Source organism: Meleagris gallopavo, chromosome 19, assembly GCF_905368555.1.
Source record: "Meleagris gallopavo chromosome 19, MGAL_WU_HG_1.1, whole genome shotgun sequence".
NCBI lineage: Eukaryota > Metazoa > Chordata > Aves > Galliformes > Phasianidae > Meleagris > Meleagris gallopavo.
The window spans coordinates 1,447,948-1,474,830 of NC_139422.1; the positions used below are offsets into that span (position 1 = coordinate 1,447,948).

Here is a 26,883-nt window from a genome sequence, read left to right on the forward strand (position 1 = left end):
AAAACAGGAGTCAAGAGTTAGAAAACACAGATAGTATTCCTGCTACTACATACGCTCAGCCTATCATTTTGTCTTTTTTCCAATGAAGTGTGGGTCTTCTCAGGGTTGCTCAGTGGGTGTTTTGTTTCTAAGAGTTGGATCAGGGCTTGGATGGAGCACAGGAAGCCCTGGAATACAGGTGCTAGGTGTGATGTCTCTTTGTGCTGTAGCCCTGCAGCTCTGCTGTGTTAGTGGCCTCACGATTGGCCCCTGTGCTGCCTGATTGTGAACAGCTGCTGACACACGCAGGTGTCCCTGTGGCTGCCAGCCATTTGCTGACTTTCCCTGCCTCTCTTCGGATGCTACCAGTGCTTGAACTCCCTGTAGAATTCTGACCCATGTTGAGGTGGGAATATTCAGGCTAGCCTTGGTAACAAACCTTCCAAAAGCTCCACTGTTCCCCTTGGAGTTCTGGATTTTATCTTTCCCTTACAGCCTTCCTGGCTGGGGCACAGGCTCTGTGTGTGCACCTGTGTGTTTCATGCTTCTGTCGTGAATTTATTTCCTCACAAGGGAACAATGCTGTGACTGTCAGTTGGCAATTCCTATTTTCTGTGCTATTTGAGATCACGTGGGCCCTGATAGTGACAGAATTCCTATTCCTGATGCTGTCAGAGGGAAACAAACAGGTGGCCACAAAAGACTTGCATTGAGATCTCACCATGCTTAGCCAGAAAGCAGTGTATTTGTTGTTAGCAACTTTCAGCATTTTTTTTCTTGTGACTTTACACTGCAATTCCACCAGTAATTGTCCAGCACTGATGGTAGTAGTGATAGTTGGGGCGATGCTGAGAAGATAGATTAGTAGGTTGTGTTAAAGCAACCTAAGAAAATACACTCAGCTCCACATATGCTGACTGGCCAGGCTGGACTCTGCTTGCCCTGTGAGCCTGGAATGAACTTCTGTGAGAGAGACTGGTTTGGTGACTCTGACGCTTCCATTTTTCTTGAGGATACAAAGCTAAATTAAGAGGTCATCTGGATTTGGAGCTGAGAGCAAAAACTGGTTCCAGAACTTAAGGTTCAAGTGAGGCTTGAGGCTTACAGGGTGACGTGTCTGCTCTTGTACTCAATTCGTTTCCTACTTCTTTCTAATATTTGGTTTGATAATTTTTTTTTCCCTGCACTCCACTAAATTTTGAGCTGGCATTTCTACAATGTGCAGATATGTCCAGAACAGCAGCAGTCAGCACAGGTTCCAGGGCTGTGCACCTGAGTTAGAGCTTTTCCCCATGTGCATAATTTTGTGGTTTATGTTGAATTTCATCTGTAATTCTCTGGTTTATTTTCTTAGTCTCATAACGTTTACATTCAGCTCTTGTCCTTATTGCTCTAAATAACGTGAAGTCATAACAAAAGTCAACACCTCTCTGTCTGACCTTGTATTAGGGTTGTTTAGGATTGTGTAGAGCTGTCACCGGATAGAACTCCACTCCTGGCCCCTTTCCACTGAAGGCATTGTTTTCAAAGTGGAGGTAATTGAAAGAAAGACATTGGAAACCAAATGGTGTTGTGTCTGCCAGGCCAGGCATAGGTGTCTGTATGGAGGCTTTTAGCCAGCTCTGGGAAACTAATTTCACCTTCCTTTTCGTGCTAGGCCATGCCAGCAAGTGGAATTCTTCAGTTTGTAGAAGATAGAATACACAGTACAATGGTAATGTATGGCTTTAATCAACTGGATGAAAACTGTGTGCTAAGTGGTGTGTGCCTGCTGGTCAGCTTCAGGAACTCTATTAAGTCACAATCAAAGTCTGAGTAAACTGAGAGGAATTCTTGCTTCTTTGCTGTTGCTGTGCATGAGGCAGGAACTAATTTCTATTATTTAATTTCATGCATATTTAGTTTTCAATTCACAGATTTGGGGGGGGGGAAGTGCTGAATGTTTTGCATCTGAGCTTATAAGCATGACACTGATATAGTTAAATTTAAACTTCTCACATGTGTGATGTTTTAGTTAAAACTGAAGTATTTATGGATGCGTTTGATGTTCAGACAACTGAGTTAAGTGTTGTTCAGCCCTACAAAAATTAAAAATAGCTTTCAACTATGGAAGTTACAGATTTCTTTTCCTCTGAATTCCTCTCACAGCTGACTGGAATTGCCATTGGAGCTGCAGTTGCACTGTTCCTGATAGGAATTGTCGTGTTTGTCATTTACAGAAGAGTGAAACAATCCAGTAAGTACTCAACTACTGTGTCAGTTCTAAAAGGAGTTTTCTCAGCGTGTTGTCCTCAGTATTTTTGTAGTGTTACATGGTGGGTTCTGTGCCAATTCATAATAATTGCTTGCTGTTATGGTAGCAATTTCCTGGGAAAAGAACTTTAAGAAGATAAAGAACTTATGTTCTGAATTGAGTCATTAAATACAGAATTCATAACTGCCATGTGCAGGACCTTTGGAGACTTTTGTTTCTCTGCAGTGTGATAGCCTTCGTATCGGTTGGATTGGAAATAATTTCAAGCCTGCTGTTATGAGATAAAGGCACGTTGTTTGTTTCCTTTAGTGAGATTAAAGTCACCTGATTCCACTGCCTGCTTGGAGAGCCTTTTTACCTCCTCCAGTGATTAGACAGAGCCTTAAGCCAGCTCTTCCTTAGTGTGGCTTGGCTTAACCAGACTTGGATAATGAGGTGCCTTGTGCTGGTTTGGTTTCTAAGTGGCTGGCCGTAACAGCTTGCTCTTTAGTAGGTGGGAACTCTGGCTATTATAGAGGTAGCAAAATTGATAACTTGTGCTTAGTCTTCTTTCCCCTTAGCATAAAGCTGTGGATCATAGAATCAAAGAATGGTTTGGCTTGGAGGGCCCTCACAGCCCCCAGCCCCACCCCTGCCATGGGCTGGCTGCCCCTCAGCTCAGGTTGGCCAGGGCCCATCCATGGCCTGGGACACCTCCAGGGATGGACACCCACAGCTCTGGGCAGCACTGCTGGGGCCTCACTGTCCTCTGGGTCAGGAATTTCCTCCTCACATCTAACCTAAATCTCTACTCTTTTCTTTTAAAATCATTCACCTCATCCTATCATTATCTGCTCATGTAAAATGTCAGTCTCCATCTTTTTTTTTAAGCTCCCTTCAAGTATCAAGAGGCGACAGATCCTTCTCCAGGCTGAATACTCTCAGCTCCCTCAGCCTCTCGTTGTGGGATAAGTTCTGTAGCCTTCTGGTTGTCATCTGGACCCACTCAAACAGCTGCACTTCTTTTTTTTTGTGCTGGGGGCCCCAGGTGTGCCCACAGCACTGCAGGCGGGTCCTCCTGAGGGCAGAGCAGAGGGAGATTGTCCTCTTCCTACTCTGCTGCCACCTCTCTGCTGATGCAGCCCAGGATGCCGGCCTTCCAGGCTGTCAGCACACACTGCTGCTCACGTCCAGCTTTTCCTTCACCAGGACCTCCAAATCCTTCTACACAGCTCTGCTGTGATGGAGTTCTTCTCCCAGTCTGTGCTCATGTCTGGGATTGCCCCAGCTCAGGTGCAGGACCTCGCTCTTGGCCTTGTTAAACCTCATTAGGTTCATGTGGGCCCACTTGTCAAACCTGACCAGATCAATTGGATGGCATTCCTTTCTTCTGTTGTATCAACTGCAGCACACCATTTGGTGTCGTTTGTAAATGTGCTGAGGTACTGAGGTGGTTTCTGACATGAAGCTCTTTGTTATTTTAGAACAACTTCAACCACACGGTCCTCAATACAGATTTCGCAAGCGAGACAAAGTGATGTTCTATGGGCGGAAGATCATGAGAAAGGTAGGAATGTTTGGCATGGTGGGAAGGAAGTAAAGATTAAAATCCTGTTGAGGAGATTTGGTAAAACTTGAAATACTTCTGTTGCTTAATTTGACCCAAGGCGTTCGACCTATTTAGGGATGTTTCAGATTTCCTGGAATTATTCCTTTCTGACGTATTTGCAGACATTGAGGATGGTTGTTCTTTGATTCATCACTTCTCTATTGAATTGATGATAAATTATTTGTCTATAATAATCTTCCTTTTTCTGCGCTTAGAATTATATTCAAGGTATTCAGTGCCTGCATTCAGGATTTCCCCTTTCAAATAACAACTTCCAGTACTGCCCTTATATAGGAAGCTGGCCTAGTCTTTTCTATCTTAGGAAACAGCACATACTCAAATATGTCTAGACTATCTCTATGAAGCACTTCAGCATATGAGCACTTGTTTCTTGAGCTGCAAACAGGACTTGTTAAACTGTAATTAGAGGTTGTTCAGCAGGGATTTATCCAATGATTGAACATTCCCTTAGGCTGCAGCAAGGGATGCTGCCTGTGCATTCAGTGTTTGGTCCTGATGATGTTGCTGTCCTATTACACTAGAAGATTGCCTTGGATTTTCCATTGGGTCAGAAATCTGTTTCTGTATGGACTCTAGTTTGAGTCTGGCTGATTAAATCTTGAAAGAAATTGTAGCAGGGTTTGAGAACAGACATTTCCTGTCATGAATTAGGTTAGTCTAAGTAGGCATGCTTGGTATGCTACGTTTTTTCCACTGGTGGTCTGGATTTCAGTTAATGGAGGAGATTAATGTTCCTGTATTCTCAAAATACAGGCTTCCCTTGAAGTGCATGCTGAACGTGATAGAAAGTACCACCACGGTCAAAAGAATGGAATGAATGGTTATATGAGTGCAGGGGTGATGTGTTTGGCTTTCTTGAAAGCTAATGCAATAGGACCTGGGAATCGAGGTGACTTCCTTCCTCAACACTATATACAAAAGTCTGTGTAGTAAACCCATGGTTATTGCTTGCTTGTGGTCAGGTACAAATGATTGGTGAAAGAAAAAGGCTGTTTAATCCTGGCTGCAGTATGGGCTCCCTGCCTGCTGTCCTGTGGGGTCAGAATCAAGATGTGGATCCAGGGAGTCCTTAACCCTGAGGAGCTGTGGTGCAGGAGTGGGTCCCAAAAGTCCTACTGGGCAGAGCAGGTTTGAGGGCACCCTCACTATCTCAACTGGGGTAGCCTGCCTGAGCACAGCTGTGTGCTCACCCCAAGGCTGTGTAGAGATGAATTCAAATAATTGGTCACAGTGCTGTTTTTTTAATTGTTCTTGGGTTGTATTTCATAAATTCTTAACTTAATAATTTTCATATTCTCTAACACAGTTATTTACATACAGCATAAAAGCTCCCTAGAATTTCACATGGTAAAATCTTTTTTTTTTGGGGGGGGAGGGGGAGGTAGGGGGAAGGCAGAGGCGAGGTTGAACTTGGCCTTTCTCTCTCCTAAAGGATATTGGTATTGTAAAACTGATGTTTTCAGCAAAACACTAAGCGTGTTTTTGGCAAAAAGGGTGAGGGGAATGTCTCCAAACTATTTGAGTATAGATTTTTTTTTTTTCTTTTGGTTTCTTTGGAGGAATAGCAATGCTTGATCTTGCAGCTGTTGCAATTCTCCAGAAGGTGGCACTTAGTTACAGTGAAAAGCAAGTTAAAAGGCTTGCTGCATAGCCTGCCATAGGAGTACTGGAGCTTTAAATGTTCTCTGCCTCATGTTGAGTGTTTCTGAGTGGGAGATGTATAGCTAGGGTGTTGTTTTTTTCCCCACTACCATCCATTATGACTGTAGCAGTTGCTTATTGAGATCAAAACATATGCCACTTTCTGTCTAGAAGGAAAGTGATCCTGGAGTAGGTGTTGTTCCATTCCTTCAAAGCCTGATAGGAATGCTTCACTCTGCCAGTGTTCTGATGACCTGGTAGAGAGGTCGAACCCCTTGCAAGGTTGGAGCAAGGGTTTTTGTTGCTTGGTTTTAGTGAATGTTTCTGCTTTTACTCGTTCCTCCTAGGTTTCGACTCTTCCCAACACTCTGGTTGGGAACACTGTGCCTCGCCAAAGGATGAGGAAACGGGCCAAAGTTTTAAATTTGGCTAAAAGGTACTTGGGCTTTGGGGAAGGGAGGAATTCACACTAAGCACTGTCTCTAGTTTTGCTGAAGAAAGGCACAAACAGAGCAGTTGGGGGCTGGAATACTACTGTTTTATCTGCTTGATAATGCGTAACAGTGCAGTGTGTCTTGCAGTCTGTCTGTATATTGACACTACAGGTTGACAGGATGCCATCCTGAACTTTCATTATTTTCCCTTGTAGGATTCTGCGTATTAAGAAAGAATGTCCAACTCTACAGCCAAAAGAGCCACCTCCCTCTCTGCTAGAGGCAGACCTGACAGAATTTGATGTAAAGAATTCTCATTTGCCATCGGAAGTCCTTTACATGCTTAAAAATGTTAGGTAATGTTACATGGAAACGTTGGTTTGGGTTTTGCTTTTGATGACTATTCAATTGATATAAGTGTTTTCTACAACATGTCAAGCCTTAAATTTTATCAGTGTGTGGTCAGAGTGAATAAGCACAAAAAGATGAGGTGGAAGGGAGGGAAAGGAGGCAGTGAGGCAGTTTAGTGCCTAAGTTTGGAGGTATGGTGATAAAGCTTTACTAACTTGAACCGATTTCTGTTAGTGCATTCTTAAAATTCCCTTTAGACAATTTCTGACTATTTTTTTTTTGTATGGAAATATTCACAATAGATAAATGATAATTAGCTGTGATATTGATAGCTTTCTGAATTTTTTTACTTTTCTAGCTGAAAAGCGTTACAAAGAGAACCAAAGTCAGCATAATCCCCAAGGCCCGTTGAAGGGATGAGAGGAAAGGATGGTCTTTGAGTCAGTTCAGGAGAGTGTTCCCCCTCTGATAAATGAGAACGGAGAGCTGGCCTCCTCAGACATGGAAAAAGCTGAGGTATCCAGTGAGTGCTTTGCCTCAGTCTTCACCGGTGGTCTCCATGTCTGCCAGGACCCTGAACCTCTGGGTGTGGGTGAGAGGAGCAGATTCTGTCCCACCAACAGTGGAACAAGTCCCAGACAAGTACTGCATCCAGGCCCCCAGTGCAAAAACGATGCAGAGCTTTTGGAGTGGGTCCAGAGGAGGGTACTGAGATGATCAAAGGGCTGGAGCAGCTCTCCTGTGAGGAAAGACTGAGGGAACTGGGCTTGTTTAGCTTGGAGAAGAGAAGGCTGCAGGGAGACCTCATTGTGGCCTTCCAGTGCTTGAAGGGAGTGGATAAACAGGAGGGGGAACGGCTGTTTGTGAGGGTGGGTGGTGATAGGACAAGGAGAATGGTTTTAAACTGAGACAGGGGAGGTTTAGGTTGGATATTAGGAGGAAGTTTTTCCCCCAGAGGGTGGTGAGGCACTGGAACAGGTTGCCCAAGGAGGCTGTGGATGCCCCATCCCTGCAGGCATTCAAGGCCAGGCTGGATGTGGCTCTGGGCAGCCTGGGCTGCTGGTTGGCGACCTGCACACAGCAGGGGGTTGGAAGTGGATGAGCACTGTGGGCCTTTGCAACCCAGGCCATTCTAGGATTCAATTCAGTCAAGTATTGATATGACTGATAAGGCAGAAAGGATGAGGTTTTCAGATGTTAGACTTTTGTATATGTTAATTATTTTCCTCTTCTGATCTAATTAGTTATAACCTTCAGGACTAAATTAGACACTTTAGTAGTCTAATAAAATTACTATTTATGTCACCTAAAGTTTCTCCTGTGGAATTCTGATATTCTATGACTAATTGATGTTGCAGGATGATTTGATTGATTGATTCTGTTAATTGTGAGCTAATGGAACTATGTGGAGGACACTGGTGATGGTGTGTACGGACTGCTGAGGTTTAAGAAGGGTATTTCTGTCTGCCTGGTGCTTGCTAACAAGTCCAGTGTTGCAGGAGTTCAGTTGCCTGCAGGAGATGGTATATTCACATTTACGTGGATACAATGATGGGATTTTTTTCTCTTTTATTCTTCAGTTTTTCTCATATGTTCTGGTCGCTTTGCTGGGGTAGCTGGGCTAAAAGAGAAAGCTCCAAAGGGTAACGTTGCTTATACAGTATGTTGTAGGTTTTTATGTATGTACCCTTCATAAGCCATGCTGGTATTTTCTTGAGGAAGACACCTCAAGGAAGATATACTTCCTTCTGAGCCCGCTGGCATTGCTCCATGCACTGCTCGAGAAGGAGCTGTGACATTTACAGGTTTCAGCATGTCATTGTGTTGCTGCACTTTTGCCCTGCGGACTTTTGTTCCTGTCATCCTGCTTTTGCATTGCCACACTACAGCTTCCTCTGGGGCCTTCTGTGAGGGCTGTGCTGATTAAGGATTTTTTTGCAGAAAAGGGAGAAAAAAGCTGATATTTACTTCTCTTTCCTGCAGGGTTCTTGGTCACTTTGAGAAGCCCCTTTTTCTGGAATTGTGCAAGCACATGTTTTTTGTGCAGTTGCACGAAGGAGAATACATCTTCCGTCCTGGGCAGCTGGATAACAGCATCTATGTTGTGCAAGATGGAAAGCTGGAAGTTTGCATTCATGAAAGCGTAAGAATGAACTGAGCCATTGTTCTTGAGTTACATCTGTTAGCATAGCATATGCTGGCATGAATCATTGAGCATTGGCTAAAGTGAAGTTTGAATCACAGTGATTTAGTGAAGGGCCACGATGTGTATAAATGTCAGCGTTTTGAGCTGTGCTCCTACACGTCTCCCATAGAGCAAGTTTAGCTCACTCTTCTAAGTTATCCTCACGTGCTCTTAGTTGCATAGTTACTGCAGGAGACTGGAGTGCAAGGCTGGATTGGCATATTGTTAGAAACATTCTCATTTATATGAAATAGGCATACAAAACAGGATGGTGGCAGTAGAAGAGACCACATATATTTCATTCCAGAATGTTCTTGTCTCTTAGTTGGGGGGGGGGGTTGCCTGGAAGGTGGCAGATCCAGATTCACTTTTGGGTAGACAGGGAGAAGAAATGATAGCTTGTGTTTTGGGCAAGTCTTAAAATGTTAAGTGCAAACCCTTGCAATCCCTTTTGTGAACTTGGATTAACGTGTGTGTGTGTGTGTGTGTGTGTATATATATATATATATTTAATATTTTTCTTGACTTTTTCAGGTTTAACTTTAGTTTTTATAGCTGAAAATACATTTGCTGTTGTTTGTAATTTATCTCAAAAAAACCTTCTGCATATACTTTCGTTTTGCTCCTTTTTCTGTTATACTGCCTGTTGATGTGTGAAGGGCCATCAAAAAATTCTTTCACCCCTTCCCTCCTCCTACTGGAAAAATGTGACAGCATGTAATTCCTCAATCAATGGAGCTAATTCTTAGTGTGAAGAAGGTTTTGTTTTCATTTTTAATTGTTATGTAGCACAAATAACAGGTCACATCTACCCCAAGACAAAACTGGCTTTAAATTTCCTTTATCACTTCTATCTATTATAATGGTTTAAAAGTAGGGTGGTGTGATTTAGCACTAGAGCAGAGAGAAGGCTCGTGTTCAGATTCAAATGGGGGACCATATATTTTAGAGCTGCCATATATACACACCTGTGAGCCTACAGTAACCTGCTCTACTCTTACAGGATGGCACAGAAGTGATTGTTAAGGAGGTGCTGGCAGGAGACAGTGTCCACAGTCTTCTCAGCATTCTGGATGTCATCACGGTAAGTCCTTCCAGGTGCCAGTTTTCTGCACTGCTGCTTTGTGTTGCTGAGCCTGCTGTGGGAGGGAAAGTCCTCTTTGAAAGGGTCAGAATGACAAATGCTTCTTCACCAGTCCTTTTTCTCCTTTCAGTTTATCACTGACTGTTTCTCAGCCACTTTTCATGTGAACAGTTATGTGTTTGTGGCTGGAAAAACTGAGACAGAATTTTATTTGTTCAAGGTTGCAAGGGAGTCAGGAGGACCAGGGTTAGGGCCAGAATTCTTAGCTTTTGTGCAGTTTGATTTATCACTTACTGAATTTATCTGCTCTAATGAAAACAAATCTGACAGCTGTTGTTATTGTAATTAGACTGTGAAACAGGTTGGATTTAATTTTTTCCTAATATGTTAATTTTGCTGGTGACCACCTGAAGGTTGTGCACTTTGGCATGCAACAAGATGAGTTAAGTGCTGGCTGCTCCTATTTATTGCACAAATTACTGCTGTGGGTTTTGTTTCAGATGCATTTACAGCTATGGGTTTTCTGAATTGTCACTGTATCTTATTTAGGAATGTCTGAACTGAAAGATTCATAATGTTCAATAACACAAAAGCACTCGAGTGTTTATTTGGAAGGTGTTGATAGCTGATATGAAGAGACTCTAATAAACAAATTCTTCATATTGTTAGTGACAGGATGAGGGGAAGTGGTTTTAAACTGGAAGAGGTAGATCTGGACTAGACATCAGGAAGAAATTCTTTACTGTGAGGGTGGTGAGACACTGCAGCTGGTTGCCCAGTGGGGCTGTGGATCCCCCTCCATGGAAGCACTCAAGGCCAGGCTGGATGGGGCTGTGAGCAGCCTGGTCTAGAGGGAGGTGTCCCTGCCTGTAGCAGGGGGTTGGAAATGGATGATCTTAAACTTCCTCTCCAACCCAAACCATTCTATGATATGACTTTTTATTATGTTTCCTTTTTATTTGCCTGCTTCCTCTCATTAAACAGTACCACTGTGGTATGTATTGGTTGTAATAATTCTGTGAAGTGTTTATTGCCACTTGTAGATGGAAGTAGATGTGACATGTACACACAAACGTACACCAATATATTAATAAACATTTCTACAGAACCTATTGACAACAGTGCACAATTCCTAGGCTTGGTCACACTTTGTCTTGTAGAAAGCAATGGCATGGGAGTAATTTGAACTGTACAAGTCTGGTGCTTGCTATCAAATCTATGTTAATTGCAGATCCAGAGGTATCTTTGCCCTTGTTTGTTCCAGCAGCAAATTTCCTTAATGACAGTATTCTAAGGAGGAGGACCATCACACAGAACACAAATATTAGTCATATTCTTTTGCTGTGTTTTTCTTACACGAGGATTTAATCTGGCTTCTTCCATTTACTTTTCTGTTTTTCAGTTTCATTTTAAATCAGGGTGGTTGCCATTCATTTGCCTGTTTTTATTCTTATTCTGCCATTTTTACTTCGTTCTCATTAGTTACACTGCTGATGAATCAGATGAATCAGGGCATAAAACTTACTGGAAGTATGTTAAAAGGAAACTGTCCATGTGCAGAATATTAACTCAAGAACCTTGCAGACTTTCGTTCTAAGGGAACTTGTTCTCATTGATTTCTGCTGCTCCCTCTTTTCTCGTTTGTTTCCCTGCTTTATCTACTGATGGTTTTATTTTTGTTTTTCGTCCTCCTTATTGACTCTGGATATACAAGCAGCAAGAAAATGGGCATGGAGAGAGAAAGTAGCACTGGTCAAAAGAGAGGAGTCTTGTCTGTGGCATTTGGAAGTTTTCAGTGAGTCTTAGAACTGCCTGCCCTGAGGTTTCACTGTGCCACCAAACACATGGACTTTGTGTTGTCTGAGCTGAATTGGTGATTTCTGTTACTGTTGTTGTAACAAGTAACAGCAGCCTTGTCCCTCACTTAGCTGGGAGATGTGCCAGAAAGTTGGAAGTGGTGATGTGTTGTAGACCCAGAGGCAGAGCACACAAGAGGTAATTTTCCCATTAACCAAGTTTTAAATTGCAGCATCCCCTTAGACCTACTAAGTACAAAGATACCAGCTCTGACTCAATATTTGTTCTGTATGTCACTTATTCTGAGAACAGAGAAATGTTGATTTCTCAAAACTCAAAGGAGAAACTGGAGAACTGAGTCTGGATAGATGCTAGGCCAGTTTGTGAGGTTTTGAAACAATTCTGTGTCATAGTTGAATCTGCTTCTGCATGGATATGGCCTTAAATACAGAAGCCTGTGAACTCCAAGTGTTTTAGAAGCTGTGGCTGAGCCCTCCACCTGCCCCTTTGCTTGTCCCTGCATTCTGTTACCTGATGGATGAATGATGAGTTTTCTTTCAGAGCTGAATGGGACAAATAATGGCTGTGTTTGATGATGGCTGCTGGAGCCTTGGGTTTACTATTCTTCTATCTTCAGTGTAGAGATGGCATTTGGAAAAGTGTGAGCTGGTGGTGTAGTTGGAATGAGAGAGAGGTAGATTTGATCAATTGCCAGTGAGTGAGCAGGGGGAAAAATGAAAGTCTGAGGAGTAACAGAAGCTGCAGAAAATTATGTGGATAAAGGTGAGCCTGCAGGGCTCAAGTCCCTTAATGGACAGAAGGTAAGATAAATGAGGTTATAAAGAAACGATTGTAGCAAGAACTTTGGAACAGCAGTGCCAGTGCAGTCTGGGGGAAGGTGAAATGTAAGTGATGGGAGTAGGAAGAATGTGCCATATTTTTGGGTACAAAAATGAGCTGTCATTCTGAGGGGGAGATCTTATGGCACCTGTGTGACTTACTTTGACCCTCGGATGTCATCTGGATTTAGCTACTGCTTCAGCTTGGCTTTTGTCACCTGCAGTGTTGAATTACTCTCCAGCTCTTAGAACAGGCAGATGTAAACAGTTACCTGCTTCAAGAACAAAAAGTTCCCTGTTTAAAAGACAACCCAAACAACCCAAACCCTAATTCACAGTGGATTATACCTTACAGTCACACATGGAGGCTGCAAGGAATGTGAAGCTGTGTAATTTAGACGCAGAATTCTCCGTGTGGCTGATTGTGCTATATTGGAGAGAACTGACAATGACAGGAATATTTCCTCTTTCCACTCCTCTGACAGCTTTTAGCACATCCCAGCCCTATTAGACATGGTGCTTGGCTCTCTCAAAAGCAGGCTGCTCTCACACAGGGTTCTGGAAAAGGAACAATTATATACTGAAAATCAGTTGGGGTGGGCTGTTCTTTGGAGCAAAGGGCTGCTGCATCATTATCTGTTATTATCCTTAAGCTGCTTTTCTCAACGACTGTCAGCACTGCTCTGTCCTCCAGCAGGCACTGCTCAGGGAGGGGAAAAAAAGCCTTCTGTGGGTGGAGTGTGGACCCTGTTGATGCGGTGCACGGTGCTTATTTTGCCCTTTCAGTAACTGTTATGGGACACTATTAAACTTCACAAACAAGGGGGAATGGTTTTAAACTGAGGCTGGGGAGGTTTAGGTTGGATATGAGGAGGAAGTTTTTCATGCAGAGGGTGGTGAGGCACTGGAACAGGTTGCCCAAGGAGGCTGTGGATGCCCCATCCCTGCAGGCATTCAAGGCCAGGCTGGATGTGGCTCTGGGCAGCCTGGGCTGCTGGTTGGCGACCTGCACACAGCAGGGGGTTGGAACTGGTCCTTGTGGTCCTTGCAACCCAGGCCATTCTAGGATTCATGCTCACCCTTTGTCGTACAACTGAAGATTGAAAAGATGCCCTTAGTTTTTCACTGTGTGTTTGACAGAGCGTGGTAGAAAATGCAGTTGGTGGAGAATCCGTATTTAAAATCAAAATTTATATGTATAATATATGGATGTTGTATATTTATTTTACATTTTAGTATAAGAGCAATTCCAAGGGATGGTGTTGTTTAAAAGCTGAGCTCTGTGGAAGAGGGATGTTAGATTTATTTTGGATATAGAAACAGCTCAGAAATGTCATTTGCTGATTTCTTTATTTTAATCAGAAGAAACTGAGACGAACTGGGAAAAACCTTGTAGCTCTCGACTGTAGATCAGAGAGATATTTAAAACTGCAAATCCCTCCAGAACTTAAAAAATCAAATCTATTAATACCGTCCCCGGATTTTATAAAAAGGTCAGCTGAAGTTGGCGTAATTAAGAAATTGGTTCCAATTAATTTAATTTAATTTTAGAATCTGCTTCATCGTGGCTTCCAGACCAGCAAGGCAGAGCTGTAGTGTTATTTTCTGCAGTGGCTGCTTTGGTGCTCCTGTATTCTTAAGGCAAAAATTCTCTTGCAGTTATTGTGTTTGTCTGTTGCGTGCCTGCAGGACTGCTTCTAGCTTAGAAATGTTAGATAAATCAGTGCTCCTTTGATTGGAAAATGAGTGAATGGCTGCCAGGTTCTCTTCTCAGTGTTTACTGATGGGGTGCAAGGAACGTTGTGTGGAAAGTTCCACGCAAGTATTTGCCAGTAGATTTTGGTGAACGTCTGTTCTGATTAAAGAGAGAAAAATCCTAAACCACAGGTTTGTCTTCCAGAACAAAAACCTCTGCATTCTATCCCTTAGAGTTCTATCTTTTGTTGGTTTGTTCATCCATCTTTTCTTTTAGGGCAGAATGGCCTAGACCCAATTCATCAGAAGTGCACAGAAGGTGTTTGGCTTTGTCATTTGGAATATTCCATACATATGTATTTATTTATTTAGAACACAAGAAGTCTGCCTGTTTTGTGTTGTTTGTTGGCCATATTCCATTCTGTACGTAACAAAGCTTGAAGCCTGGCTTTGCCTTCAATGAAGCTGTAACAGACTTGAGAGACAGACAAGCCAGATCTTCTTAACCTGATACACCTCCTTGTAGCTCCTATTTCCTCTCCCTCAGTGTAGTGCTGGTGAAACTGCCTGTGTGAATTCACCTGACCACGCTGCCCTCATTACACCAACCAGAGGGCACAGGGCAGGAGGTCAGGGCTGCCTGTGCTCAGCTGGTGTCTCCCAGGGATGTGCAATGTCAAAGGAGAAATTTGGGAAGCAATTGGGAAGAAACGGGGCAGGGAATCAGTGGAATTAACTTACGGCTCTGCAACTTTCTATCAGGGTCACCCTGCTCCATACAAAACAGTGTCAGCCCGGGCAGCCACTCCGTCCAACATACTGCGACTGCCAGCAAGTGCCTTCCAGGATGTCTTCCAGAAATATCCTGAGACTCTTGTTAGAGTGGTACAGGTAAGTTTCACTGCTAAGCAGAATTAAAACCCAACCAAGCGAAATTGAAACAGAACTCCTCACTGTAATTTCAACATTGTGGGGAAGATATTTTAAGGTTCAGCAGAAGCTCATCCTTTTGCAGATATGGAACTGTTCAATGTAACTTCTCAAGATCTGGGCTAGCTTTGCTATTCCTCCCATTCTTAGAGCTGTATAGTTACAGGAAGAAGTAACAAACGTATATAAAATGTGATAGTTGTGCTCGTCATCCTGCTGTAAGCTCTCTGGCTCTGGTGGGTTAATGCCCCAGCAAGGTGTCAGGATGACTTACAGCATGGAAAGCAATTTTATTTTCTGAAAAAAGAAAGAAAAAAAAAAAAAAAAAGGGCCACAATCCTCAACAAACAGCTTTACAGAGTGGTGGTGCTTTGCAAAGCTAACAGCATTCAGTCTGATGTGAATGCCTGCTTCAGAAGCAATTGTCAGCAGCTCAGGAAAGAGCTATTTGTATTAGTGTTTGAAGCTTCCCTTGCCTAGCAGGAACTTTGTTGGTCTTAAGCGAGTACTGCACATCTGCCATACACCTGCAGGTGGAAGCTAGAGCAGGGGCAAGGTGCTGTGTGGCAGTGTTTTGGTTTTAGGGTGTGCTGAGTGGTGGTGTTAGGGATGCATGTGATCATTCTGATCTGTTCTTTTGCTTTACTGTGACTGTTAATTCCTTTTGCTGTTGCAAACTGTTGTGATATCCAGGTGATTTACACGAACCTCATAACACTGGTGGCAGAACAGATCGTTGTACCAATTTAATTTGCTTCGTGAGAGCTGATACCAACGAGAGAATGGCAGAAGAGCAGGGATAAGCTGTCAGAGCAGATGAAAGCGAGGTGGCAGTGGTGTCTTATGCCAGTTTAGTGTTTGCTGAGCAGCAGCACAGGTTTTTTTTTAATGGACAAAGCTGAAATAACTTCTTGTTTTTTAATGAGAAACACAAAAGCTTTAATTTCAAGGCATGTTTGTTACTGATGTTTACAGGAAAAATATGAAAAGTGGTATTTGGTGTTGGGGAGGTTTTTCTGTTTGTTACTTCACTTTTTCTGTCAAGTGACTGTTAAGCCTTTGGTAAATCGCTTTAATCTTAATTTGCCTTAATTTGCACCTGCTAAGAAGGCATTTTAGCTCTTATTGCTTAGGGAGCAGCCTGTGGTTTGTTTGAAAGTGCCTTCAAGTAGTCTGATGCTATTGACTGTATCTAAATGCAAGAATGAATGTAGGAGAATATTGAAACCATTCCTACTGCCTTTGATTTCCCATTTCTAGATCATCATGGTGAGGCTGCAGAGAGTGACATTCCTTGCCTTGCACAACTACCTTGGGCTGACTACTGAGCTCTTCAACTGTGTAAGTTTGGGGTCCATTTTATTTGCTGTTATTATGCCTGTCAGTGGCATAGAGAGGGTTTGCTTGTTTCAGAAGACTATAAAGTGAATATTGCATGTTATTTTAATCATGCAGTACTTGAGAGGGAAGGTAACCAGCCCATAAAATGTATCCTGTGCTGGTGCTTAGGGGTGGATGTGTAGGGAGGTAAAACTTAAAAAGTTGGAAGAAATGTCTCACTTCTGCTTCTGTACATCAGTACATTTCAGCAAGTCCTGACCTGTTTTAATGTTACTGAGACACTTCAAGTTCTAATAGCTGCTTGGATGAGATCTTGAAAATGAAGTTGCTTTTGAGACTGGTGTAGTATCACTGCATGTCTCAAACAGACTCTGTAGCTTACATAATTTGCAGCATATCTTATGACAAATAATTGCCAAACTATAGCTCTGGAGTATGTGAAGGGGTATTTTTTGGAGGCTGGAACCAGGTTGATCACATATTTGTGAAAGAAAATGAACAAAAACTCTCTCAGCTGATACTTTGGTTTTTAACAACGGAATACTAAACTGATATCCATGATAGTTTTTCTTGATTTCCTTGGCACGTGGGCTCAACCCACAGGGGTCACTTTACCTACCTGAGGTTGTCAAGGCTGTGTTTCCTGAACTTCTTGCCTCATGAACAGATCGCAATGACTGGAAATTTCACAGATTCTTCTGCTCCTCTGGTGGAGAGCTGTGTTCTTCCCAGTGTGCCTCCAGAAGCACTGCCTAGTTAATTGGAGTACTGCTTTTGCTGTAATAAGCTTTCATGATATATGGGATAGTGACTTAAGTAAAAGGGAGCTGTGAATGCAGCTTAAAAGCTATTTTAAAATAGGTATCTGAAGTAGGAAAGGTTGAAGTGTATCCTTAGTATACCTGTGCAGTCAGAGTAAGATGGTATTTTCTACACATCTGTCTTGCAAGGCACGTGGAAGCAGTGGGCTGGGTGTTCATGTTTGCATTTTCACCTTGCTTTTTGCAGCAGAACCAAGCTATCCCACTGGTCTCTGTGGCAAGTGTCACATCTGGAGGAAGTTCAAGTAAAGCAGTAAAAAGACAGGTGTCCAATGTGTCAGAGGAGGAGCGTGGAGAGAAGTTTGAGAAAGCTGGAGAAGCATCAGAAATGGGTAATGTATCTGGAAATGGGTAGTAATTAGTCTTTGTGCTGCTCTTTGGTTGCTGTGCTATTTGTCAGAGGCTTTTTATTTGATCAGAGTAGCTAGGCTTTGTCTTAACGGATCAATTTCAGGTTTGAAGTCTTTGGATAAACCTTAGCTTTAATAAGAGATTATTACTGTGCTGTTAAGGATACTGGGGGTGGGAGGAAGAAATAAAATGTGGCATCTAGTGTTGACCCCATAGAGGGAGCTGCAAAAATTCTGTACTGTAGGTAATAGCGAAGCAGGCTTCTGTGTTGCAGTGTTGGTGTGGAAGCCTAATCTGAGGAAAACAGCATGAGCTGAATTTGTCAGTCCAGATTTAGAAGAAGAAATAATTAAAAACAGAAGACTGCTTTAAATGTAATGTTTAACACTGGTGTTTTAGAATGTATTGAAGTCTATATGTTACACTTTGGTAGTGGTTTTTGAGAGGTTCTTGCTCTCAGTGGAACTTATTTCAGTAGTGACTCCCTTGTATTTCTGTAACTTTTGTTTCTATACTTTAGATACATTGAAGACTTCTGGTACAGAAAACCCTGAGCATATTTTCAGGAGAAGCCTTTCTTCACCCCCCTCTACAGATACTTCTGGTAAGTACTGCTTGGCTAAATTCCGGGAAATAAGATTAGGTACATTACATAAAATACATTCCCCTTAGATCATTGACTTAGATAATCTTGTTTATGTTAAATAATCATCTCACAGTAGTACTGCTTCCTCACTTGCTTGAAACTAAGGTCAGACATTAATTTTCTGAACTGACAAATGAACTTCTGTCCAGGAGAGCGTTCCCTCGCTGTCGCTATTAGCAGCCATTTGGCTACCGAGAGCCCTGCAAATGAAGAGCTTTTATTCATTGATTTTCCCAAAACCAAGTAATCTACTACATCTGCTATCATCTTTCATGGAAAAGATGACATATGGCTCTTGCTTGGCTGATTGTCCCAAAGAGCACATAACGTGACTTTATTGCTTTTAGGGGAATATTTTCAGAGTGGATAATAAAGGTGATTTATCACTGAATGCACTGTTGAGGCATTTATGATGCTCTGCTGTTTTGATCCCACAGCGTTTGTTTCAGTGAGCTTCAGCTGTCTGTCCTGTAAATGTCTTCCTCTGAGCCAGTTGTTTAGCTTAGCTTTTTATTCAAGGCAGAGAAACTAGAACTTCTTGGGTGAATTCGAGAAGGAAGGCATCCATCTTCAGTTAGCTGAGCAGCAAACTAACCATCTTCAGGTGCTTGGGAGGTCACAGGTAGCTACTGATTATGGAGATACTGTCAACATAGAAGTCACAAAGCTGAATAATCAGAATAAAGCTATCCTGGATACTTCAGAAGATACATTTATTTCTTATGGTGGCTGTTCAATAACTGGGGAGGTGAAAGTGTGAATGTGGGGTTAGAGAGAAGGGAGGCAAGATGTGGGAGGCTGCAGTGCTACAGCCTTTCCCCAGGGTGAGTTTTCTAACACTTCCTGCTAGCAAGTGAAGTTACCAGTATGTATAGCAGAGAAAAAAGGTAGAGGGTTTTTTCTCAGCTTGGTTAATTTTTAACAATAGAGAATTTATTTGCTTCCTCTCCAGTTTCTGCTATGTGAATGTATGATGTTGTTACTGTGCTTGGTAACTTCTATGCTGCTGCCTAGAGGAATAACAGCAGGACAAGGAGAAATGGTTTTAAGTTGAAGGAGGGAAGATTTAGGTGGGATGTCAGGGGGAAGTTCTTTACTATGAGAGTGGTGAGGTGCTGGAACAGCTGCCCAGAGAGGCTGTGGATGCCCCATCCATCCCTGGAGGTGTTCAAGGCCAGGTTGGATGGGGCCCTGGGCTGCTATGAAATGTGGAGGTTGGTGGCCCTGCACATGGCAGGGGGTTGGAGCTTCATGATCCTTGAGGTCCCTTCCAACCTGGGCCAATCTATGATTTTTGTGGTGATCAGCAGGCCTTCTTTCTGAACCAGGGAAACAAAGGGAAAATATTGAAGTGATTCATGGCCGTCTGCCTTTATTTTCATATGTGCTAGGTTGCTTCTCACTGTGTGTTAGCAAATGTACCAGCAAACTTGATTTGGTGGTGAGTTAAGTAATGTTTACTTGAGCCTTGGAACACAGATGCTTTTTCCCCTAGGTAAATGCGGTTCTTAAATGAAAACTGCCCATGCAGCCTGGTTTTAAGGTAGAGTCCGTGCATGAGAGCTTTTTTGTGGAAGGATCCCTGCACATTTTAACAGTGATACTGTTCATTTGTCCTTCCTCTCTCTTTTGTCTGTCCTAAGTGTTATGTCAGGGTACACTGAGCTTAGCAGAGAAAGAAAATTAATTTTTCCTGACTGAAGAGCGTATCTGATAGAGTAATTATGATTTGCCTCAGCTAACAGAGCTGATTTCTAGGCTATGGTCACTGCTTAACTTGCACAGAAGGTATTCTGGTGTCTGTAATAAAAATATCACAATCCTATTTCAGATTCTATTCTGCTGCCATGCTGTGGAGATATTGATTATGTTGACTACTAATTCTCAGAAAAGGGAAATACCTTTTATTAGAGTCAGGCAGGAGCTATTATCTCAATAATATCTCTTTGATTTGCTTGGCTGATTGGAAATAACAAAAAATGCTGGAAGTGATTTTGGAGAAAACACTTTTCTGTCAGTTGCTCCTGAGGTTTGAATGTCGATTTGTTTGTAGGATGGCTGGCTGACTTCAAATGTGGCAGCTATGTGAATGAGGGTGGTAAGTGATGAAATACAATCCTGCCAACCCGTGCTAGTCTGCTCCTAAGTGCACTGATGCTTTATGTGGAGAAAGATGTCATTAGGTCACGTGGGGTAGCTGAACTGGAGGACAAAAGAATTAGATGAAATAAATTAAACAGTGGCATCTTTTTTAGGTGATAACTTCATCAGCATCACTGCTCCTGGCCATAAGTGTTCCTGACCTAATTTTTTCAGGTTATATAGCAGTTATATTTGTCGTTTTCATTTGTTGCTTTTTTTTTTTTTTTTTTTTTTTCTAATCAAGAGGGAAAGCTGATTTGTCTTCCTTTGGAACTAGCACCCTGACATGCAGCTGTGTGAAATAGTACAGATACACCTGAAGAGGTGACTAGCCTATGAGAAAGAGCTCTGTCAGCTTGGGAGCACAAGCACACTGCCTCTGGCTGCTGCCTGCAGAGGGAAGAAACTTGTTTGGGAGAAACTGCTCTGTAGCTGTACACAAGTGTCCTTGCTTTCTGTGACATACGTTGTTTGTTCTGAAAGGTGGTGCTTTGTTGTCTCCTGCATTAAGAAAAGCAGGTAGCTGTGAGGGGCACTCAGAGGGAAAGAGACAGCTGAAGTGCTGCTGAGGAATATGTCAGTTGCCATTGTTTTTGCAGTGACTTCCATACCAGCAGTGTGTGGGATACCAGTGAGCATGTGTTCATCAAACAGGATTGCATTCCACTCTCGAGTTTCCCACTGCCTTCTGTTCTTTTGAGTCAACAGTTCTAGTTAAAGCTTGTTCTGCTGTATCCTTTCTAACTCCCATTTGAGCAACAAGACAGTTTAATTAATTGCTGTGTGGGAAGCTTGTATCTGTGACTGAGATTAAAGGCTCCTACTTTGAATAGAAATCTAGTAGACGTTCTTTCACTCTTAGAATCCCTCCTTTTTTTTTCTTTTCTCTGATTCTGAACACGCAGGGCTAGTAGTGGATGATGTTCTTCATCCTACATGGCCCTCATCAGAACATTTAGGTTTTAGTTGGGTAGTGTGTGTTTAGATTTAAAATGCACTTGATGTATGGAGTCTTATTAATGATGCTGACACTATGATTTGCTGGGCAATATACTTGACAAGCAGTCAGGTTAGTCCATGTGGAGTTCCATGCTGCTTCTGTCCAGCACTTCTTGCTTATAGTAATGTGGAGAATTCAGCATTGCAGTATAGATCTCTACTGTGTATGACATTCAGGTCCTAGTGGGAAGAGCACTTCTCCTGATTGTGTGGTTTGTAAGTTTTGCTGGTGGTATCTTTGGGTCAGCTCGCTGGAATTTTGTTTCTTTGTTTATTTTGTTTGGAGATTGATGATTCTGTAATGTTATAACCCTGCTGACAGATGTGGATTTATTACATGCAAAAGAATTGTTCATGTTTGTAGGCAGCATGGAAAGGACTTTTCTCACGCAGGTCTGAATCCCTGGTACTGTTGGATTCTTTCTTTGTCTGAACAATATCTCTATGATAGGAATCTTTTCTGAAAGCAGTTTATTTCCTGAGATATTTTTGGATGTTGAAATATGATAGCATTTGTTACAGGTTTATTTGTTAAAGGAAGCTGTGTTCTCTGTGTGGTTCTTAGCTATCTAACAGAGCTGAACTTTTGTGTGAGTCATCAGGCTGGTATGTGTGTATCCTGCTTAAGGTAATTAATCAGAAGTGCTTTCCAGTTCTGTTTGTGTTACTGAGCGTCTCAGACAAGTACCTAGAAAGTGCTTGGAACTGCCAACGAGCAAATGTAATTAAATGTGTTAAACATTAGCAGGTAAGGACCAGAAATTTTGAGTGACTGCCAATGTATGCATGAAGTGAGACCTGCTAGAGAAGTTCCTATGTGTCTCTGAGAATGCAAGGTGCACTGAGAGTTTGGACCAACTATAGAAAAGATCCCCAATAACTTTCAGGCGTGGCTGGAAGCATAGGGAATGATTTTCATGGAAAGACTCCAGGGGAACTTGCTGATCATAATATTTTCTCTATGCAAACTTGCAATGCAATGGGTATAAAATATTCTTTGCTTTAGACAAAAGTTTGAAAGCATTGTTTTCTGGAAACACCGAGGCAGATCTGTAAATTTGGTGGAGATGCCCGATGAGCTTTAGATCCAGAATGGTTATCTTTTGATGTGGGCATCTTGGTGCATATTGTGTTCATGAGCTCAAACGGGAAAATCAGAAATTTGTATCGGACCTTCCAGGTCAAACAGAAGCAGGGAATGCATTGGAACATGAAGGTGCCACTTTGTTTAGTCCTTGGCTTCTGAAAGGACAAGGATGCACATAAAGTTGCTTGATATTTCTTTTGGTATTTCTAAGGTACTCTAAAGATGGGAATATTGAGAAGAAAAATCTGTGTTGCTTGTAGGTATTTCCAGCGGTGCGAAGTCAGACATGGACATGGCATATGAGAGAGCCAGAGTGCACTTCAGCCCAGAGGAGGCTCCCAGCAGTCCTGTTGTGGGAAAGGTTGGTTGTTTCGTTTGGAGAATCCAGCATATTTTTCACACTGTACCTCCTTACTCTTCCTTTGAGTAATTTGAATGTATGTGTATGAGTTGTGACGTTTGTGTATCTTGTATTGGTTTGTTCTAAACTTGCAGCATGTTTTTGGTAACTGTTCGGGTTTTTTAGTGAAGATTTTGAAACTTTCTGGAATTCCCCATCTAGTAAAGGCCGATTTCCTCATCAAGGCAAGGGAAATTTCCCTTGTCACCGTTGCAACTTCTTGATTTTTAGACATTACCTTCCTCTGACTCATGGAGAGGGTTGTTTGGAACCGTGTTGTATCAGTCAGACCTACTGTACAGCACGGAATTAAAGACTTGTATAAACCTGTGAACTTCCTGTCAGACTTGCAGTCGTGACTTATGAATCTGTTCTTGTGGTGTGCTTTATTTACAAAGGCTGATCTGGAAATTAGAGCACAGGAGTATTCGGGGACCGTAAAACTTTTAAAACCTAAATCTGAGAAAAAACCGTGTCTCAGTTTGCCCTCAGTGGTCACTTTGTCTTTCTCCACCTTTGCACGCTATTTTGATGGAGTTTGAGTTCCATGAAGTTGGCAGTTTCTGGAAAGTCACACTTTCCTCTTTCGTAAACTGCAATAAGTTTCTTTGTTTCACTAGTGCCACGCTTTGCATAAAGGAATAAGATAATGCAAATAGCAAGCTGTTTCTGTTTAGGAAACCAATCTTTTTTTTTTTTTCTCCTCTCCTTAGACCACCAGTTGTGGTGATTGTGAGAACACGTGATATTGAGAGTATTTGCTGCTTAGGTGCCAGTCTTAATGTTCAGAATGCTTGTTTTCTGTCTGTTCAATGCAGTCCATATTGAAGAAGACTGTGACGGTGACAAAAACTCCTTTAGCAGTGTTCCATTACACTGATCGTGAGCTTGCTGCACAGGAATCCTGTAATAGCAAACCCATCGATGCCATCTTCGAAGCGGCGAAGAAAGACCTTTCAACCTTGATGAAACTTGATGTAAGTTATTGCAGGGAAAAAAAACGGCCTTGTTCTTGCTTTTCATCTCATTCTGCCAGGCATTAGAAAGTAAATTGTCTCCCAGATACACTATAGACCAGCTGAATGTTTTATTCTCCATTCTGTTGATGTTATTAGTGGGACTGAAATGAATCTGAATTGTTTGGCTGTTTGAAAAGCCCGTACTGAAGTGCACTGCATGGATTTTTTTTCTCACTGTGCACACGTTTGTGCATGTGGGAAGCGTGCAACTTTTGCCACACTGTAATTTCATGCTCTTGTGTAGTGTGTGAATAAGCTATATGAAGGCATTCAGGCATGCCTAGATCTATTAATGCTCTTGGCATTGCACCTAAGTGTCTCATTTGATTTCAGAACTGAATGTCTGTGTTTGGCCGTTGGCTATGAAAGCATTTCATAGCAGTGACTGTGTGCCATGCCTGTTTCAGGTTTTAAGTGCCTGATGCCCTCACAGTTGTCATTATTGAGTTCACCTTCTCACCTTCACGTTCAGAATGAACAAGACTGTTTTCATTGTTCCTATGATTCCAGTTGCATTTCATTTCATTGCTTTGGAGTCGTATCTGGTGATGGAGCTAATCACACACTTTGAAAATCGCACAGCTGTCTAAATTGATCACAGCTATCCTACATTTATTGCAGTGTTGTGTTTTAGTAACTGTAGTGCATTGATGCTGCCAGAGGCTTTGGCACAGCCACTGCAACCTCCTCTTCTGCTTTAAGAGCTCTCACCAAACGACATCTGCTTTACTGTCAGCAGAACTTCAAGTACTTCAGTTCTGGATTCTCATCTTTCTCGTGGATTTCTGACATATTTCTCTCACAAATTCAAAATCTTGTTCATGATCTTTCATGAGGTAGTGAGACTTGAGATACGTGCTCTGTGTTGTTGCTGGTTTTACTCAGATATGCAGTACTGTCTGTTAGTCTCCAGCAGAACTGTCTTAAGACACTCATGTTCAACTTCTCAAGCCTTTGTCAGTATGAAAAATGACAACCTTTTTTACAGGAAATTCTTGTAACAACTTGAGTAAAATAGAACTGTATGCTTTCATCTGCTCTGTTCAGCCTTGCATTCTTGTTAAGGTTGTTCTCAGGCTTTGCTGACATAAACATTGTGTGTCCAGCATACAGCTGGTAGTTCCCTGTTTTGCCATTTAGGATCTCAAGCAAAAATTCCAAAATTACTGAAGCTACCAAGTGCAAAACATTCAAACATTCGTTTTTGAACTTGGCAAAATCTTTCAGTAATTAACAACTAAGCTATGAGAGTTGAAGTTAATTGGAATAGTCTAACAGGCAATCTTTTAACATGGAGATCTAAACGATAATGTAACAGGGTAGGCTTTTTGAACTCTTGATATTATAGCAACTCTGGTTTCACAAGATAAGAATCTGCTGCTACGTAGCTAAATGCTGGAAACGTTTAAAGGTCATGGTTAATTTCTCCTGTGTGGTGTGGCACAAGTTGATTCTTCTACGGGCAGTGGAAGAAAACTCTGACTCTGTAAAATTTACATTCAGTATTTACACCAATGGAAACTGAATTGTTGGAGCTCTTCTCTTAAATGAGCTCAGGTATTTTATTTATCAGCTGACTGGAGGCATTTTGAGATGCTGTTTTTCAGAGAAGCCAATTGCAGTGAATAAAATCCATGTTTTGATGGCAGATGGTGCTGCTTTTTTTCATATCATGATACAGAGAGAGAAGAAGAGATAATATGGTGGAGTGGCAAGTATTATTTAAATGACCCTTAGTTACATGACTACGTAATTCAAATGTTTTTCCTTTGTATTAAATAACTCGAATCCTTGGGACTTTGTCATGGGCTATTTTCAGTCTGCTACCACTCTTATATGTGCTTGGCTTTATCTGAATTTTATGAGTTAAATAATGCTGGAGGGCATATCTTCTGCATGAGTGTTATGGGAATTGAGTCGTTTCCTTTGACCAAAAAAAAAAAAGTGTCCCAGTTAATTACTGCTTTCCTTTATAAGTGGTTTGTGTTTTCACTTCTGTATCATGAACCTCTACTAATTTATTGTCTATTATGGTAACAGAAAGGTAGAATTTCACTGTGAAATTCACTCTGTCGTGTTAGCAACTTTCTTTACAAGCTTCTGGCAGGGGGCTGGCATGGAGGAGATCCTTGCAAAGAACTTTGTTCAGCTCTTGCTCTGAAGCTGTGCAATGCTGGACCTGGATTTGCTGGTCTTCTCTGTTGGAAAGGGGAGATGGATCTTGTCTGTGATTCTTGTTTGTCAACTCCTTTATTGCCTCAGCAGAGAGGCAATGTCAAAAGTAAGATTTCAAGGACAGCTTGGAGGTTAAGTCTCCTTCTGTGCAGAATCAAACACTAAGTCATTCCTGGTTTTGTCTAAATGTTCTTAATGATCTCTGGTGATGCAGGCTTCACAGCTTTGGATGCAACCTATTTCAGTACTTCAGTAGTCTTAGATAGGAACAACATCTTTGTAAGGATTTTTAGAACTAATGCAGCCAAAAAAAGCAATGACAGTTTATAAGTAGATCTGGCTGGGGAGCTTCTGTGTCTTTACTATGGGATACTTTCATAATTAAGAATTTTATAGAAGGATAGGTAATCCTATACAACCATAAATGTGTAAATATAGGCCAAAAAAAAATCAGAAATTAGTTGAGTTGATATTGCTGAACTGCAATATTTTGACAAGTGCTTGTCAGGTTATTTTTATTGGATAAATTCCCATGAAACAGTTTGGTTTCAATAAAACTTTTTTTTTTTCGATGAAAATCTGTTCTTCTCATCAACTGTAGGTGTAAAGAAAAAATCTGATTATTTTTCTTGCTCTATTTTTCTCAACTGAAAGTTACAAAAGCCTGCCATGGCAGTTACATGGCAAAGTGTTCACATCTCAGCTGCAATCAGGTAATGTCTGTAGGCAGGTTGTTGTGCCTGCATGCCCTGAATTGTGTGTCTGTGTACTTCCAGCTCTTGCTGTCAGTGGCTACAGCACTGCTAATGTGACTCAAGAGCCAGGATTTGCTCTGCCTGTTCTGATGAGGATGACAGAATGCTGAGCTGTGGAAGGTGTGCTGGTTTGGGTAGGTTGGAAGGTTTTGCTGAAGCGAAGGAGTCCTGAAGTGTTCAGGTTTGGTGCTGAACAGGATGCAGGATGCCAAATAGGATGGGTGGCTCTTTGAGATGAAGCAGAGGTGTGTGACGGGGCTCTGGCTGTGCACTGAGTGCTGGCTCATTGTGCCCTGTTCCTCCATGATGTAGGCAGTCTCTTCTGGTTTTACCTTCTTCTGAAAATAAC

General features: G+C 42.0%; 1 protein-coding gene across 1 annotated transcript in view; it reads left to right on the forward strand.

The window, feature by feature from the left end:
• PNPLA7 (patatin like domain 7, lysophospholipase) overlaps window positions 1–26,883 on the forward strand; it is a 116,993-nt gene that overhangs the window by 1,597 nt on the left and 88,513 nt on the right. The window contains exons 3-15 of the mRNA XM_085239727.1: window positions 1,637–1,693; window positions 2,128–2,215; window positions 3,697–3,779; window positions 5,831–5,919; window positions 6,133–6,273; window positions 8,252–8,411; window positions 9,457–9,537; window positions 14,631–14,759; window positions 16,059–16,139; window positions 17,148–17,292; window positions 17,832–17,915; window positions 22,446–22,546; window positions 23,404–23,562. Coding sequence (XP_085095853.1) covers window positions 1,637–1,693; window positions 2,128–2,215; window positions 3,697–3,779; window positions 5,831–5,919; window positions 6,133–6,273; window positions 8,252–8,411; window positions 9,457–9,537; window positions 14,631–14,759; window positions 16,059–16,139; window positions 17,148–17,292; window positions 17,832–17,915; window positions 22,446–22,546; window positions 23,404–23,562 — 1,398 coding nt within the window. The remainder of the gene's footprint in view (window positions 1–1,636; window positions 1,694–2,127; window positions 2,216–3,696; window positions 3,780–5,830; window positions 5,920–6,132; window positions 6,274–8,251; window positions 8,412–9,456; window positions 9,538–14,630; window positions 14,760–16,058; window positions 16,140–17,147; window positions 17,293–17,831; window positions 17,916–22,445; window positions 22,547–23,403; window positions 23,563–26,883) is intronic.